The sequence below is a fragment of the Stenella coeruleoalba genome, assembly GCF_951394435.1.
Source record: "Stenella coeruleoalba genome assembly, chromosome: 2".
In the NCBI taxonomy this organism is placed as follows: Eukaryota; Metazoa; Chordata; class Mammalia; order Artiodactyla; family Delphinidae; genus Stenella; species Stenella coeruleoalba.
In genome coordinates, this window is record NC_137147.1 from 133,018,305 (window position 1) to 133,036,971 (window position 18,667).

The 18,667-nt window shown below is 43.0% G+C and overlaps 1 protein-coding gene across 1 annotated transcript in view; it reads left to right on the forward strand.

The window, feature by feature from the left end:
• Window positions 1-17,856, forward strand: part of PTPN9 (protein tyrosine phosphatase non-receptor type 9) — an 81,425-nt gene extending 63,569 nt beyond the window's left edge. The window contains exons 8-13 of the mRNA XM_079910914.1: window positions 640-733; window positions 5,920-5,986; window positions 11,711-11,789; window positions 12,998-13,148; window positions 13,570-13,777; window positions 14,803-17,856. Coding sequence (XP_079767040.1) covers window positions 640-733; window positions 5,920-5,986; window positions 11,711-11,789; window positions 12,998-13,148; window positions 13,570-13,777; window positions 14,803-15,017 — 814 coding nt within the window. The 3' untranslated portion in view covers window positions 15,018-17,856. The remainder of the gene's footprint in view (window positions 1-639; window positions 734-5,919; window positions 5,987-11,710; window positions 11,790-12,997; window positions 13,149-13,569; window positions 13,778-14,802) is intronic.
• The last annotated feature ends 811 nt before the right edge of the window (window positions 17,857-18,667 follow it).

Here is an 18,667-nt window from a genome sequence, read left to right on the forward strand (position 1 = left end):
GTTGCTCCGTGGTATGTGGGATCTTCCTGGACCAGGGCTCGAACCCGTGTCCCCTGCATTGGCAGGTGGATTCTCAACTACTTCACCACCAGGGAAGCCCGGCAGGTGGATTCTTAACCCTGGTGCCACCAGGGAAGTCCGGGAATTTTTTTTTTAAATATGAAAAAGAACAGAGCATAACGTGACAAACAACTATTTCCTATCACCCCATTAGTACTGACAGTGTTTAGCATTTTGTTAGATTTGCTTCATCTTTTTTATTGTATAAAAGAATTAATTGTAAAGTTGAAATCCTTCTAATCCTCACCATCAGTTCTCCTCATTCCCCAGAAGCAGTCACTAGTATGAATGTGGTATGTTTCCTACCAGATCATTTTGTTTATACTGTTACATATACATTCATACCTATGAACAGTATAGAGTATTACTTTATATGTGTGGTCTTTATAAGTTTTTTTTTTTGCTTTTAATCAATATGTATGCAAATGATTTTTTCAAAACCAAATAGTACCAAAAAGAAAAAGTAATGAATGACAACAATCTCCTGACTTGCGCTCAGTTCCACTTGCATTGTCATCCATTTTCAACTCTTGTAGCTGTTTTTTTTCCCTTTATTTTAGTTTGTTTCATTTCCTTCAGGTCTCCAGGAAACCTAGAGAAGAACCGCTATGGGGATGTACCCTGCCTGGACCAAACTAGAGTGAAGCTGACAAAACGAAGCGGCCACGCTCAGGTAGAAAGATAAATGCCATCCTTTTAGGAGCACTGAGGGAAATTTAAGCCTTTCCAAAGTGAAGCTTACTAATACTGTAGTAGAAAGAACATGGACTCTAAGCCAGAGAGAGAAGGTTTGAGTTTTACTTTTTTAAACTATATATATATATATATATATATATATATATATATATATATATATTTTTTTTTTTTTAATTTATTTATTTTTGGCTACGTTGGGTCTTCGTTGCCGCGCGTGGGCTTTCTCTAGTCGCAGTGAGCAGGGGCTGCTCTGTTGCGGTGCACGGGCTTCTCATTGCGGTGGCTTATCTTCTTGCAGAGCAGGGGCTCTAGGTGCGCGGGCTTCAGTAGTTGTGGCACGAGGGCTCAGTAGTTGTGGCTCGCGGGCTTAGTTGCTCTGCGGCATGTGGGATCTTCCTGGACCAGGGCTGGAACCCATGTCCCCTGCATTGGCGGCGGATTCTTAACCACTGCGCCACCAGAGCAGCCTCAAGGTTTTCGTTTTAGACTACATACTAGTTATTAACATACACAAGTCCCTATGTGCCCATCTCACAGTACTAAGTAGAAATTAAATGAAATATTTTATGTACATGCTGATAGCACAAAGTTTGGCATATTACTGTAGGTGCTTGATAAATGTTCAATTATTTCACCTTTTACTCCTAATAAAGTCATAGTCATGTCATCCACCATACTGGTGAGTGTATATGGTCAATACCAGGCGACTCTTGTTATAAGTGACCTCTAGGACTTCCCTCGTGGTCCAGTGATTAAGACTCCACGCTCCCAATGCAGGGGGCCTGGGTTCGATCCCTGGTCGGGGAACTAGATCCTGCATACCGCAACTAAGACCCAGGGCAACCAAATAAATAAATATTAAAAAAAAAAAAAAAAGAAATCCAACTCTTAAAAGAAAAAAGTGACCTCTGATTTTTCCATCTAGAAGATCTGACAAAAATTTTGGACAACTAGTGTATACATAAATATATAGGGATAGAGATAAATTGGTCAGATGCCTCTATTATTTAATGTATTAATTTGATCATGTCTGTGCATATTAAAAATCACATGTACTTAGTAGAGATATTTAGTGAAAAGTTATTCAAACTTTTCACATACACCTTTAACATCAGTTTCTTTGTCCTCATTTGAGCTACTTTTTGAGTCAATCAAACACAGTTTTCCAGAACACATCATTTTTATTTCCTTTTTTAAGTGCCTGGTATTGTCACTGGAAAGTTTATTCTAAGTCAGAAAAGTCTATTAGCATAACATTAGCACAGTTTTTTCTTTTCATTCATCCTGTATCTCATGCATCCTCTGTAGCATTATCATTTACTTATACCTTTTTAAAGTCCTCTTTATTATAACTTGTTTACAGCAGCATCCAACACTTAAGAATTTTGAGGTCAACAATTAAATAGGTGTTACATTTCTTCTTTTTCCTTCCGATGCAACAGTTCTGTCTGGTGACCTCTGTACACATCAAAAAACAGCATTGATTGAGGTTGCTGTTCACTATTTAAAAGGAGTTTAAATAGTGCCCCTTAACATGACACAGTATAGGGACTTGTTATATCCCCCCTTTTTTCTGGAGGATAATTCTTAGGAACATCATTGCCTTATATTTGGGTATGTATGGTACATGAGTCAGTACCCTAGGATCATGGTTTTAATCTCTTTTGACCCTAGTGTTTCAAGCACATAAACTGAATTCATAATCCTGTCTAGGATCCTTACAGAGGGTTTTCCTGCAGTGGCATTAGCTAAGAGTCTGGCTGACTGAAGGCAAATTCACCAGTATTATTAAGATCATCTTAGTTGAGTTGGGGTTCTGGAGTCAGAGATAATCTGAATGTATGTCTTGTTGACTACTCTGTCTCTAAGACCTAGAACAGTGACTGGCATGTATCAGACATTCAGTAAATTATTTGTGAATGAATGAGTGAATCCCAGTGTACCAGGAGACTATTCTAGTCATCCTGTAATTAATCTGAAGTTCATCGCTTGAGTTATAGTCCCTCTCATTACTACAAATATTGGTATAGCCTTTATTTCCACAATAAGTGGAGGATTCAGGTTTATTAGTGAATTGTTCAACAGATTTCACCTGGAATTACAAAGCCGTTAGTCCAGTTTCAGTTGAACTTGGCCCATAACATAATGTGCATGCTGTGTTTCTTCCTACTATTTCAGTTTGCCCCTAAGTCTATACTTTATCTCTGAGGTCATTTTCAATTTTTAATATGTAATGATTCTTCTGAAATTGCTGATTTTAATTCCCAGTGCTCTCAGAGACAAGGATGCTAAGAGCTGGTATCCTTAGTTATAAAGAAATGTCTCCTTTAAATAGGTGGCATTTCTTTTCAAAGCATGAAGGTAGCTCCAAGAGTAACAGCTCATATATTACTTATATAATATGTTGATTGGCATGTACCAGGTAAATCCTTTGTACTTTTCTATGCCTTCTCACCTGGGTCCTGCAGTGTATACCATTTGAATGTGCCAGGCTGAACAGAGGATGGGCTTTGGCTGACTATGGGTGGGCCCTGGATTGAGAAGCCTGGTTGGGGTGAGTGAGACTTTTAGCTTTCTGGGTCTGCTGCAGATGATCCATTAGCTCAGTGAAGGTGTCCAAGTCAGGGTAGAACACTAGTAGTATGAGGTCAATACCAGTTGCTGTGGGAGAAGAACAGAGCAGGAAACTCTTGAATAAATAATTAGTGGGAGGATAAGTTGGTAGACTGACTATCTAATGGACATATATCCAAATAACATGGGTTTGACCATGAGATGGAGATGTGTTTTTTTTTTTTTTGGCCGAGCCGTGTAGCTTGCAGGATCTTAGTTCCCCTACCAGGGATTGAACCCGGGCCTACGGCAGTGAAAGCACCAAGTCCTAACCACTGGACCGCCAGGGAACTCCCTGGAGATGTTTTCTTAGGGTGGCTGTGTGGTACTGACAGTTCAGACTGTCCTCCAAGTGTTGGAACCCAGTGGAGAAAGGGTTGATGGGGAGTCATTCCCATCTCTCTAGAGTGGAGTGGAGTATGGATTTTCCCTAGTTTGCTGTTGAAACTTTTTTACTTTTGTCCTCCTGTAACCCTCCATATCCTATTTAATTTCCCTGATGGCTAATGATGTAAATAAGACCGAGGACATTGCGAGGTGGGAAAAGGCCCGCAGAAGAGAGTGAGTCAGGAGCTATTCATTGAGACTCTTCTGAATGTGTGTGGCTTTTTGCTTTGTGTTAATTTAGGCAGTAATGGAGCCCGTTTGGCCCATGCTGTTGATGGTCCTAGCTGTGAGGTATAGCTTTCTTCCTTCTCCAGTCACACTTTGCCTTTTGTGTGTCACAGCATGGACAGGTGTTCCCGTTTATGTTGCTTGGCTTGCCTGCCTTTTGGTTTTGGTTCTGAGCTATAGTGCTACAAGTCCTAATGAACTCCTTTTTTGTAAATAACAGCTTTACCGAGATATAATCCACATACCATACAGTTCACTCATTAAAAGTGTACAAGTCATTGGTTTTTAATATATTCTCAGAGTCATGCAATTATCACCCCAATCAACTTTAGAACATTTTATCACCTAAAGAAGAAACTCACCTTGGTAGTCACTCCCCATTTCCCCCAAACCCACCTACTTTTTGTCCACTCTTTTTGCCTATTGTGGACATTTCACATAGATAGAATCATACAATATATGGCCCTTTGTGTCTGGTTTCTCTCAGCGTGTTTTCAAGGTTCATACATGTTGTAGCATGTATCAGTATTTCACTCCTTTTTATTGCTAAATAATATTCCATTGTATGATATATACCACATTTTATTTACCCATTCATTAGTTGATAAACAATTGAATTGTTTCCATTTTTTGGCTATTATGAATGATGCTGCTGTGAATATTGTTTATGAGGTTTTTTTGTTTACATCTGTGTCTTCATTTCCCTTGGGAGTGGAATTGCTGGGTCATATGGTAGCTCTGTGTTTAACCTTTTGAGGAAGTGCCAGACGGTTTTCCAAAGTGACTGCACCATTTTACATTACCACTAGCAGTGTATGAGGGTTCCAGTTTCTCTACATCTTTGCCAATATTTGTTATTATATTTTACCTGTAGCCATTCTAGTGAGTGTGAAGTGGTATATCTCAGTGTGGTTTTGATTTGCATTTCCCTGATGACTAATGATGTTGAGCAACTTTTCACGTTGCTCATTGGCCATTTATATATCATCTTGGAAAAATGGCTATTCTGATTCTTTGCCCATTTTAAAACTGAGTTGTCTTTTTACTATTTATTTGTGGGAGTTCTTTATATAGTCTAGATACAAATCCCTTATCAAATGTGTGCATTCTGTGGGTGGGTTTTTCATTTTCTTTCTTTTTTCTTTTTTTTTAAAAAATATTTATTTATTTATTTAGTTTGGCTGCACTGGGTCTTAGTTGTGACATGCGGGATCTTTAGTTGCTGCATGCATATGGAATCTAGTTCCCTGACCAGGGATCAAACCCAGGCTCCCTGCATTGGGAGCGCAGAGTCTCAGCCACTGGACCACCTGGGAAATCCCCTGTTTTTTTCACTTTCTTGATGGTGTCCTTTGAAGCACAAAAGTTTTCAGTTTTAATGTAGTTCAATTTATCTGTTTTTTCTTTTGTTGCTTGTGCTTTTGGTGTCATATCTAAGGAGGATTTGCCTAACCCAAGGTCACAAATATTTAATCCTATGTTTTCTTCTAAGAGTTTTATAGTTTTAGCTCTTACATTAGGTCTGTGATCCATTTGGAGTTAGGTTTTTTGTTTGTTTGTTTTTGTTTTTTGGGGGGTTTTTTTGGCCTCGCTGTGCGGCTTGCAGAACCTTAGTTCCATGACCAGGGAGTGAACACCGACCATAGCAGTGAAAGCACTGAGTCCTAACCACTGGACCACCAGGGAATTTCCTGGAGTTAGTTTTTGTATATGATGTGAGGAAGGGGTAAGCTTCATTTTTTTCTGCATGTGGATATACACTTGTCCCAGTAACATTTGTGGAAGTGAGGTTTTGAATTGGTCCTTTCACTCCTCGTTTTCTGCATGACAAAAAGAGAAAATTCATACCTTGAGTTTTATTTACTTAGTACATCATTTTCCTACCCAAATGGTATATCCCACACAGCTGCAACGATATTTCCTTTTTATCATTAGACAGATTACATCAATGCCAGTTTCATGGATGGCTACAAACAGAAGAATGCTTACATTGGGACACAAGGTAAGTAGTCTGCCCCTCACAAATTGGTTTTGTGTCATCTACCTGTGATTGTTGGCATCAGATGATAGCATAATTTTTAAAGGAAATGGTAGCTTGAGGTGATGTTGCAGCCACTAGATCCTGGCCTTTCATAAAGATTGAGGGTTATTGAGGAAGGCAGATGAGAGGTGTAGAGTTTCTGTACCAGATGTGCCTGGAAACTCACTGCATAGAGATAGACTAGAGATTTGAACACACAACATTACTACAAGTTTTTGGACTGTGTCTTAGTGTTGCCAACCCAAGGGAATGGGACATCAGAGTTCACTGGGCAGTGAGATGCTCTTTATGTCAAGTAGGACATAAAGGAATGGCAATGGAACTTCCCAGAGATTGAGTTCAGTCTATGAATGGGTGTTGCTGGCTTAAGAGGCCTTTGCTGGTCCCTGTACCATCACAGAGCACGCCAGCAGTCTCTGACATGGATAGTCTCTGCTAGGTCTGACAGTGAAGTATTGGGCGCTCTAGGAGGATTTCAGATGGAGCCTCTGTTAATATTCTTGTGGGCCCTAGTACTACTCCTGACCTGTTTTTTGCCATCTCAAGGAGAATACCAGGTTTTCTTCAAAGAGGGTGGTGAGAAATCACAACATAGGAGGACATGACAGGCCATCATTTGGAATTAAGGTCCTTTGACCATTGTGGAAAATGGCCAGCAAGAGATCTGGCAGATACCTCCTTAACCAAGTGATCACACTTAATATCACCAATAATGGACAAATAGATATTATATGCCTCCTGTTGTGGTATAGTGAGAACTACACAACATTACCTGTGTTGTATGTTGCCAGTTTTGGGGGGTTTTTAAAATAAATTTATTTATTTTTTAAAATTTTGGCTGCGTTGGGTCTTTGTTGCTGCGTGCAGGCTTTCTCTAGTTGCAGCTAGTGGGGGATACTCTTCGTTGTGGAGCACGGGCTCTACACGTGCGGGCTTTAGTTGTGGCATGTGGGCTCAGTAGCTGTGGCTCGTGGGCTGTAGAGCGCAGGCTCCATAGCTGTGGCGCCCGGGCTTAGTTGCTCCGCAGCATGTGGGGTCTTCCTAGACCAGGGCTTGAACCCGTGTCCCCTGCATTAGCAGGCGGATTCTTAACCACTGTGCCACCAGGGAAGTCCTGTTGCCAGTTTTTAAGTCTGAATCTAATAATGAGAGAGAAACCTGACAAATCCAGATTGTGGAACATACTAGAGACCTGGGTTAGACTTTTCAAAGTTAATGCCATGGGGGAAAAAAAAAGACAGGGAGTTGTTCTGGATTAAAGGAGACTAAAGAGACATTGATAACCAAAGGCAGTGTGTCATCCATACTTGCAAACTCAATTTGGAAAAAAATTTGTTAAGGACAAACTATTGGGACAGTTGGAGACTGTGTATTAGATAATATTATTGTATTAATGTTTAATTGCTGCAGTGTGATAATGGTATTGTTCTACAGGAGAATGTTCTTGTTCTTCTAAATACGTGTTCAAGTATTTAGGAGTGAAATGTCATAATGTCTGAAACTTAAATAGTTCAGTAAAAGAGAAAATATGTGTTGTGTATATATAGAGAAGCAGGCTTTGCAAAACGATAGCCAAAAATGATAGCTTTCGAGCTAAAGAATGTATGAGTACGTTGTACCGTTCTTTCAACTTTTTTTTTTTTTTTTGATTTATTTTTGGCTGTGTTGGGTCTTCGTTGCTGCGCACGGGCTTTCTCTAGTTGCGGCGAGCGAGGGCTACTCTTCGTGGTGGTGCGCAGGCTTCTCATGGCGGTGGCTTCTCTTGTTGTGGAGCATGGGCTCTAGGCGCGCAAGCTTCAGTAGTTGGGGCACGTGGGCTCAGTAGTTGTGGCTCGCGGGCTCTAGAGCGCACGCTCAGTAGTTGTGGCACACGGGCTTAGTTGCTCCAAGGCATGTGGGATCTTCCCAGACCAGGGATCGAACCCGTGTCCCTTGCATTGGCAGGCAGATTCTTAACCACTGTGCCACCAGGGAAGCCCCTCAACTTTTTGTAGGTTTCAGATTTTTCAAAATAGAAGTTGAGGGAGAAGAAAAGGGAAAAGGACCTTTGGATTCTTGGTATATTGTAATTGGTCTGATGGTCACAGATTTATTGTTTGTCCCTTAGGAGGGACTACTCTCTCCAACAAGTCCTTTCAAGACCCTAGGAACAAATAAGAGAACTATCAGGAAAGATTTTGGGCAGGTATAGATTAGGATGTGATCTGCCTGAGAGTAGGACTTTGTTGAGGAGGATGACCGTGGCATGGATGGGCTTATGGAGGGTAAGGATTGACTCTAAGGGTCTCAGAATGCTCCTCTCTCCAGGTTTAGAAGGCAAGGGCACTTCTTAGAGTTGCTAGTTCTGCAGAATCCAGGGATTGAATCCTTTAGGCTGGCTCTGAAGGCCCTGTGCAGGAGAAGAAGCTCACCCAGGAGTATGAGAAAGAGGATTTCTTAAGTTAAACACTGATCATCTTCAGAAGGCATCAGCGCTCTGTTACGACTGGAAAATGGGATCCTGTGATGTTGAGAAGGCTGGTTTGGTTTGTCTGGTTAACCTTCTTGGCTGTGTTCAGTATTCTGATTTTTATTCATAATATTTCTAATAATATCTGTCATTTATTGAAAGTATCTATTATATATTAGATATATAATCACCATCTAATTATTATAGACACTCTGCAAGGAAGGTTTATTAATCCACAAACAAACAAGCCCAAAGAGATTAGGTGACCTTGGGTCACACAGCTAGTAAGTGACACAGACAGGATTGGGCACATGTCTGTTTGATTCAAAAGTCCTTGCAAACCAGGTTAGTGGATTGTTTCATCCATGTCAGCATAAACTGCTGACTTTATTTCTTCGCAGAAGTCTACTGTTAAAGAGTCTAACCTGGGAAGTGTAACTTTCCCTTCTAAATCTCTCTTTTATGCCTTTGAGGAAATTATGACCATTCTCCATCTAGCCTTGAGTCTAAGTGGTATTATCAGGTGCTCTGATTGGCAACACCAATTTTGCCAGTGGTTTGAATGTGGAAAATAAAGTATATGAGAGCTGCTGTGATGCAGTATAGTGCGATGTGAACAAGGCTAAGAGTCAGAGGTGGGGAAAGGGTGTTTTTATTATCTTCTTGACATGCATGCTATGGTAATGCCGTGTCCATTGTAGAAAATGAAGATGAAAATCACTCATAACCCAGAGACCCAGAGAAAATGTTAACATTTTGCAGCATCTCCTTCTAAACCTCATTCTGTGCATACAAATAGATATGGACATATGAACTGTCTAACAAAATGGGCTTTTTCTGTACATTATCTCTTTTTTCTGTTGATGGTTGTCTTGTGGATACCTTTCCATAGCAAAAATACAAATCTTATAATATCACCTTTATGGACTGCATAAATTTGGGGGTATGCCATAATTTAACATCCTCTCTTGTTAGACATTTAGCTTGTTTCCAAGACTTCACATGCTCCTGGGAGTGTCCACTTCTGCAAAGAGGGAATTCTAGTATCATAAAATGTTAGTGCTTCCTAAGAGACTTCAGCAAAAATGGTAGTGCAATTAGCAGATTTCCACGACAAAATCAGCCCTTGGTAGTGCCCTGCTTCCCTGAAAGCAAAGGAGAAAAAAGCACTGGGGAAGTACAAGGAATTATCCTCAGTTGTTACTCACTTGATTGAAAGGGAGTTATTGGCTCACAGGCATCTTCAACGTTCCTGCTGAGTGCCCAGCCCTGTACAGATTCTAACTCTAAAAGGAGTAGTTGATGACATAGCCCTTGCCCTCAGCACCATGTTTGCCTGAGATATGATTACTTCTCACAAAGTAAAATGACTGATGTAAGACCATATACATTAAATGGTTAAGATGTTTTGATCCAGATGTGCCATCAAGAGCTGAGATGAGAGGAAGCCCTACAAGGAATGTGGTGTTGGGGCTTCCCTGGTGGCGCAGTGGTTAAGAATCCGCCTGCCAATGCAGGGGACACGGGTTTGAGCCTGGTCCGGGAAGATCCCGCATGCCGCGGAGCAGCTAAGCCCGTGAGCCACAGCTACTGAGCCATGCGCCACAACTACTGAAGCCCGCGCGCCTAGAGCCCGTGCTTTGCAACAAGAGAAGCCACCGCAATGAGAAGCCCACGCACTGCAACGAAGAGTAGCCCCCACTTGCCACAACTAGAAGAAAGCCCACGTGCAGCAACGAAGACCCAACACAGCCATAAAGAAAGAAAGAAAGAAATTTTTAAAAAAAGGAATGTGGTGTTAAGAAAAAGCTTTAAGGAAGAGGCAGCACTTGAAAATGGGTAGAGTGTTGATCATTTTGCAGTGTATAGAAATATCGAAAAACATATAAATCCCTGTATGTTGTACACCGGGAACTAACGTAGTGTTGTAGGCCAATTATACTTCGAAAACAAACTCATAGAAAAAGAGATCATATTTATGGTTACCAGGGGTTGCGGGGAGGGGGAAATTGGATGAAGGCAGTCAGAAGGTACAAATTTATTGATATAAGCTGAATAAGTACTAGGGATGTAATGCACAGTGTGATAAATATAATTAACACTGCTGTGTGTTATACATGAAAGCTGTTAAGAAAGTAGAACCTAAGAGTTCTCATCACAAGGAAAAAAGTTTTTTTTTTCCTTTTAAATTTTGTATTTATATGAGATGATGGATGTTCACTAAACTTATTGTGGTAATCATTTCATGATATAAATAAGTCAAATCATATGCTCTCTATACCTTAAACTTACACAGTGCTGTTTGCCAATTATAGCTCAATAAAACCGGAAGAAAAAAAAACAGAAAATGGGTAGAAAGTCCAATGGCAATGGAGGTGAGAGAATGTGAACAAAGGAATAGAGGCAGAAGTGCGCTTGTGTGTCTATATTGTGATGAAGCAATTTTTTAGAAAGATTAAACTGGCAAGGGTATCCAGAATAGACCAGAAGAAAAATTCCTGTTCAGAAAAGTAAACCAAGATGGTACTACAGGAACTCAGACAAAAGATGATATGGTCTTTGTGGCAGTGAATTTCGGCAGGAAGACCAGGATAGGGGCAAAAGGGTAAAAACCAAAAACATTCCAAAGGCAAAAAAAATCTAGGACTTGGTGTCTGTTTCTGGGATATGAAAGAAATGGGTAAGTCAGAGTTGACTCCAACTTTTTGAGACTGAGTCATTTAAGAATGCCAGTACTGTTAACAGAGTTGAGAAAGTAGAGAGAGAAAGCTAATTTTGAAGGAGGAGACTGAATTGCGAACATGCGGGGTCTGAGGAGATGGATGAGGGGACATGGAAGGGGAATGGTTTAGTAGGCAACTGGTGATTATAAGGCTTAGGTGAGGTGAAAGCAGCTAGAGACATGTGCACAGTTGACACTCTCAGTCTGGATGTGGTAGCTGAAGCCCTGTTGATGAGGCTTTAAGAGGATATGTAGCAATGCTTCTCAAACTGTAGCCTACCTACAGTTTTACCTGGGAATCTTGTTAAAATGCAGATTGTGCATTTCTAATACTCTCCCATACGATGCTGGTGCTGCTTGCCCAAGGACCACCCTGAATAGCAGGGATATAGTCAAAAAGGCAGGGAGCCAACGTATGTGCTTTGGATTTAGTAGTTGGGAAAAAACAGAAGAGCCTAAGAAGGAAAGAAGAGCTTCCCAGGGTCACGTTCCTTGTCTTCTACTTTCATTGTAGGCCCTTTGGAGAATACCTATCGTGATTTCTGGCTCATGGTATGGGAGCAAAAAGTCTTGGTGATTGTCATGACCACCCGGTGAGTTCATCCCTTTTCTACCCATTGCACTTCCCCCCCTCCCCCCCGTCCCCAAGCATGGGTGATTCTAGAGGGGAGTTTAGCTCTTAGAAACAATGAGGATTAGGAAAGCCATGGCAAAGAGTTTGAGATGTCTTAGCTTTTTTCTTAGCTGACCCAGAGTTACCAGAGCCAGGGTATGGTGGAGATTGATAGATCTAACTTGTCAAAGCTTTAATCCATGGCTCTGGTGACCCTGTGCCAGTTACAGCCTATCCTGAGGTCCTGGCCTTAACTACTAGAGGAAGCATTGGGAAACATGGAGCAATTTACTTTTAGCCTGCTCCCTACTTCCAAAGGTCAGCCGTCTTCCTGGCTTCTGAATTACCAGTTCCCCTTAGTTCTCCCTTTCCCTGCTACTTTTGACCATTTTTCTTCTTGTTCATATTTCCACCTGTAGGAGATCTTGAAAAAAAGAGATGTGAAACATAATAGGTCAGGCAGGAAGCTCTTGACGAAAGGAATATTTTTGAAATTTTGGTGTACGTATCTGCCAAAACTTTAGGAATTAATATTTCATGAGTATCTTCATTATCATTATGATAATTATAACCCATTTCAGATGAGGAGAAAAAAATTAATGAGAATGTTTGCTCAGGTCCCTTCCTCATGGCACTGTTACAAGCCACCTTTGATTTGGAGGGGAGGTAGTGGAAGAAGTACCACCTTGGAGTACTTTGGAGCCACTGAAGAGTAGTGAGGTGGACTTTAGGCCTTTACATAAACCTCCTGTTGGCATCCCAGGAACTGTGCCTTTCCCACTCGTCTGTCAGCCAAGGGCTCTCACTGGGGAAGAGAATGAACAGTAACTGAGATACAGGGCAGGGAGTTCGACCTGGCCCACCATATTTTCTCTACTGTCTTTCTTTGTACACCCAGTATTTATGCCAGATATGTGAGGAGTACCAAGAGGTATCAGGAAAGGGACCAAATGGATGTAGCTGGTGCTCAGTAAATGTCCACTGAATGAGTACATGCAGAAAATTTAGCTGTTGTTACATCTGTTTAGAATGAAGGTTTCCTTTTTCTGCCAAGAAGCAAGGGGATAGATTAGACAGAAGCAATGCAAGAGATGACATTTCTGCCTAAGGGTGCAGCAGGTCATGGGTAGAGCAGAGTTGTTGCTGTGGAGAAGGATGGAAGGCTTATCTTTCTCTGTGTGTCTTCAGCTTTGAGGAGGGCGGCAGGAGAAAGTGTGGCCAATACTGGCCTTTAGAAGAAGACTCTCGGATCCGATTTGGCTTCCTCACAGTGACCAATCTAGGCGTGGAGAATATGAACCATTATAAGAAAACAACGCTAGAAATTCACAACACAGAGGTAAATTATATTTTCTCACTCTTTTGAAGCTGGGGGAAAACCTTTACTGTAAAGAAAATCTCCAAAGGGAATAGGCAGGATTCCAGGGAGCTTATAAGTTACTTCCATTCTTCTGGAAACAGGATCAGGATATTCGACTCAGAGCCAGAATAGCCATATTGTCTCAACACAACAGTGGCATTACTTAGGAATGAAACTTTTTATAACGTAAGAAATCTGGATCATATAATATAGGAATTCTGCCCTCTCCAGACATTTAATCTTTCCTTTGCGTTCGTAGGGAAACAATTGTGGAGAAAGTTGAGGGTGATAGGAACCTTGGTGATAGCAATTCCAGAGGGTTGAGAATCTGGAAAAGCCAAAGGTAGTCAGAGGCAAGGAGAAATGACCTCATTAACTTTTGCTTCTTTTTTCATCCAAGGAACGGCAGAAACGCCACGTGACCCACTTTCAGTTCCTGAGTTGGCCAGATTATGGTGTCCCGTCCTCGGCAGCTTCCCTTATTGATTTCTTGAGAGCCGTCAGGAACCAGCAAAGGCTGGCCGTCAGCAGCATGGGAGCACGCTCCAAAGGGCAGTGCCCTGAGCCACCCATTGTGGTCCATTGCAGTGCAGGCATTGGCAGGACAGGTAATGCACCTGATGCAGCTCTTGGAGCATCCAGAGGCACTAAGGGTGGGGGAGGAATAACAAAGCTCTTAGTTGCCAGAATGTGAGTATTTGATCCATTGGTGGTGAATTACCATGAAAAATTCCTCTTTAATGTCCTTTTAGTATCCCTAGTGTTAGGTGTACTGGCCAGAATATATACTTCACAAGCCAAGTCCTCTAGGGGTTTGATGCTTTATACATCCCATCAGCATGATTATCTTCTGATCCCATCACTGTCACCTGGGTGTCCCAGAGAGCTTCAGCTGGGCTGTTGCTTTCTTCCCATACCCTTCCCTGGGGAGCTTTCCACCCTGGACCGTGCTCTCCATTCTGGAACCAGTTAGCAGCTTTTGCCTTAAGGGGATGTACATTGCAGGGACTGTTAGCCTTCTAGTTCAGAGGTCCCTTTGGGAGAAAGGAAGAATAGGTTTGTGATAGGTCTCTGTGGAGAAGTTGTGGATTCTGAAAATTCGGGCCCAGGTGTGGGAGTGCTGTCATTCTATCTGTCTGGGATTGAAGCAAGAAGTCCCTCTGGGGCTTCCCTGGTGGCGCAGTGGTTGAGAGTCCGCCTGCCGATGCAGGGGACACGAGTTCATGCCCCGGTCCGGGAGGATCTCACATGCCGTGGAGCGGCTGGGCCCGTGAGCCGTGGCCGCTGAGCCTGCGCGTCCGGAGCCTGTGCTCCGCAACGGGAGAGGCCACAACAGTGAGAGGCCTGCGTACTGCAAAAAAAGAAAAAAAAGAAGTCCCTCTGTCACCTTCCCACCTACTCTTCCTATTACCCCCATATATGTCCTGAGAGACAAGAGGCCTTCTCATTTCTCTGGCCTTCAACACTCCCTGTGACCTCCTCCTTGATCCCTTTCAGGCCTAAGGCCAATTGGCCTCCTGCCATGAGGCACCTTGCCATTGAATTCATTCATCCAATCCTGCCTGGGTTATTTGGTAGAGGGAGGGAAAGAGGAGAGGTAGATCAGGTATGACCACTTCCTTCCTTCCTTCAGGTACCTTCTGTTCATTGGACATCTGCCTGGCACAGCTGGAGGAGCTTGGCACCCTAAATGTGTTCCAGACGGTGTCCCGCATGAGGACCCAGAGGGCCTTCAGCATCCAGACCCCTGAGCAGTACTATTTCTGCTACAAGGCAATCCTGGAGTTTGCAGAGAGGGAGGGCATGGTGCCCTCCAGCCACAACCTCCTGGCCATGGAGGGTCAGTAACTGTCCCACGAGCCTCCTATCTGCTGCCCAGACTTCCTTAAACTACCCTGGACACCGCTGAGCCTATAGGTTGCCATCAGTTACACTGAAGCCATGGACCAACCTCTTTCTCGTGTCTCCCGGCGCACGCGTGCACGCAAGGCAGCCTTTCCCTTTGGCTAGATAGATGTGGTGAAATTGCCACTAGAAAGGGCCAGCAGCAATGTGTTCTTAATTCCTAGCACCTGCTATCGAACTGTGCCTTATTAAAACCAAATTGTGGCTATCGATTTTTGCCAGGGGCCCCGAGGTAAGTGGGGAAGGAACCTCCCTCCCCCCTTCCCCAATGCCATTCTCCTTCTCAAGGTCTCTTTCCATTCCTTCCCTTTGCTAGGATTTCATGGGGAGGTTTGGTGAGCATCCACCTCCTTCCCAGAGAGCTTGACCAAGTTACATATTCTAGAGAACGTCCTGAGTGCCAAGCACGTTTATACCTAGGGCGTGTATTCCAGTCTTTTCTGTCATTCTCTGTGTGTGCGTGTGTGTATGTGCACTTATGTGTATGAGTCCATACGTACGTGTGTATATAATATATACTGTATGTGATAATATGGTCGTATTCTATAAATACATATACACAGAGATACTCCTTTGTAGAAGTTCCTGGGGCTTCTTGTTGCAGTTCAGGACTCCTCGCTTTTTGGATCCTACTGTTTATCCTGGACGAGCTGGGGTTGGGGATCATGTTGCCTGTTGTCAGACCGCAGAGTGGTGGAAGAGGACACACACACATCCACTCTCCATGCTCCTGCCACAGGCCCTCATCCTTATATAATGACTTATCTCTCTCCAGGATGCTGCCTGTTGGAGCCAAGAATACTGGTTTGTGGTGACACTGGTTTAATTCAGCATGGATTGCCCTTATCTAATGGTTTTTCCTCCGTTTACTTTGCCAATTTTGGGAATAGACCGCCACTGTGATTCCAGACCCTCTCTCCCCTCTCCCTATCCCTTGAGGATTGGGATCTGGGCAGAGATGAATTCACTGAGCAGCCAGAGCCAAAAGCAATCGGTACGAAGTCTTAGAAGGAGAGAGAGGGAGCCCACGTGTGAGAGAGAAGAAACTACATACCATGAGACTTCCTCCCTGAGAGAATGAGCTGGGGCCCCTTTTTCTTTTGCTAGAATGTTCTTTTTCTTATGCAGCTTGGCCCTGTCCACTCATATGCCCATCTCTTTCTTGCCTCTAGCCTGCCAGACCCTGGAGCTCAAGCTGTGTGGGTTCTATGTCAATCAAAAGCTTAACCCCTGTCTGGGTGAAGCAGTCCCCTGCAATCACTGTTTTCCCCCTATTCATTCAACCTGTCCCTGTCTGCTCCCGGCCTACCTAGCCTGATATGCCAGGGATGGAATCAAGACTCCCAGCATTCCACATTCCCAAGAAAATCCCAGGAACCCCTAAAACTTCTTCCCCTATCACAGATGAGGTTGGCAGCTGATCAGACCTCAATAATTTTATACTGTAATAAGCTTTTTGAATGTATATATTCTTATTTTTACAATCTTTTCATTTTGTATTTAACGTCAATGGACTGAGTCAGATTCAGAAAATAATTGTAATGTTCATATTCGATATCTTACAGCGATACAGTTTTGTATTTACATATAAATATACCGACATGATCAAATCCTTTTAGCTTCATCAATTTAGTAGCAGTCTGGGGCTGGGAAGGTGAGGAGGGGCTCCAAGAGCTGGTCTGGGAGGGATGGGGAGGCAGGGTGGAACCCAAGGCCTCATAGCCTTTCAGTTCTGAGAGCTGCCCATCTTGCCCAAGGCCATGGCCCAGCTCTGGGCAGACAAAGGGAACCAGCACCAGTTGACTGCTTGCCAAGTGCCAATCGCTGTGTTTGGTGCTTTTCCCCCCCATTACCTCATTTAAACCTCACAACAATCCAGTGAGATGTTACTCTCCCTTCCTTCTGTTTCTGTGTAGATGAGAAAGGTAAGGTACAGAGGGTTACAGTGAAGGTAAGGTTTAGCAGGTCCAGCTCTAGAACTGGAGCTCAGGCTGGTCTGCTTACAAAGCTGTGGCCTCTTTACTGCATTGCTATCTCAAAGAGCGAGATAGTGTTTTCTCTTTGGAAATGAGTTTTTTTAATGTTCTATTCAAGGTATAGACAGTTCTTAAGTTCCAGGTAGTTGATCTTGACTAGATCTGTATGTAATAGACAAGAAGGGTTTCTGACAGAGTTGGTGACTGATTCTCCCAGGTAGGACCTCCTGGTACAGGTCCTCAAGTCTGCAGGGTACCAGAGGGGTCATTCTCCCAGGGAAACCCCATACATTTGGTTACACTGGTACCTTTGTGGGAAGATCTTGAGTCATTTGCATCTCTCTCTCAGAGTAGAACCAGAAGCTTTGTCCACGTAGGACCACTCCCCATGCTGTGTAGCTCCTCGCTGTTGGCCAGTGACACCTGTGCAGTTGGAGCAGTTCTGGCATGGGGTGATCTTAATAAAAGTGACAGCAGCTGACATTTACTGGTTGCTTAACTCTGTTCCAGGTACTGTTCAAAGTGCTTTCTCGGTATTATCTCATTCACCCTCAAACCAAACTTTTGAGGTAGGTATTATTTCCTGAGGCACAGGAAAATTAATTTGCCACAGCAAGAACTTGGACCGTCTGACTCAGACCTCTAAGGATCCATCTCCTGATCTTCTAACAAAATATTCTTGAGTTTCTTACCTTAATCAAGAGCTGACGTATAGTGCAAAAATTAAGCCAGACCTTTCTTTGGATGTTCCCTTGGGGACAAGCAAGCATAATAGGTAAACAGATACATGAAATCTGGGAAATCAGAGAGGTTAGGGGTTTGGGGAAGTATGTAGGAAACAAGATTAATGATAAAAGATTTGGAGGAGGTGGCCTTGAACTGTCATTTATTTGAAGAGACTGTAGCCCAACTGCTGTTAAATTCAGAAGTTATGCATGAGTTCTTCATTGCACATCTAAGGATTGGTGAGGTTATCACTTGCGAGGGCTCCATACAAATGCAGTTTCCTGGGTCCTGCCCAATAGGTGGTTGAGTGAGCGGCAGGATGAGCCAGGTTTTTGAACCATTGTTTTAGTCCATGCCCCTGACTCTAAGGAAGGTTAGCGAATTGATGTCTCCTAAATCTGAGAGAAAGAGATTAATAGCTTCCCCCCCACTGCTGTAGTCTGCTTGTAGCCTTTACCCTTGGGAAGATAATTAATACTCAGTGTGCGCCTACCTGTGTTGGGTGTTAAAGGAGATAAAGGGGAAGAGAGAGAAGGAGCCCTGAATCTGTCCAGGAAGTCAAGGCTGTCACATAGGAGATTTGGTGAACAAAGCAAGAGAACCCACAATGAAATGCTGGATTGCACAGTTGAGAACGTAAGATGAAGGAAGTGTTCAGGGGAGAGAGAATATTGTGGGTAACTCAGGCTTCTGCTTCTGATTTGACTATTTTTTCACTTAATTTACTCCCTCTAGGCTTAGTCCCTTCATTCTGCCCATCCCTGTTAGCTAGGATGGGACTCCTGAGGTGAAGGGTACCCTCACATCCTCAGCCTGGGAGGTTCACCATTGTCAATCTCCATGTCACAGTGTGCAGGCAAATGACAGAATGCGACTGGTTCTTGGGAGGCT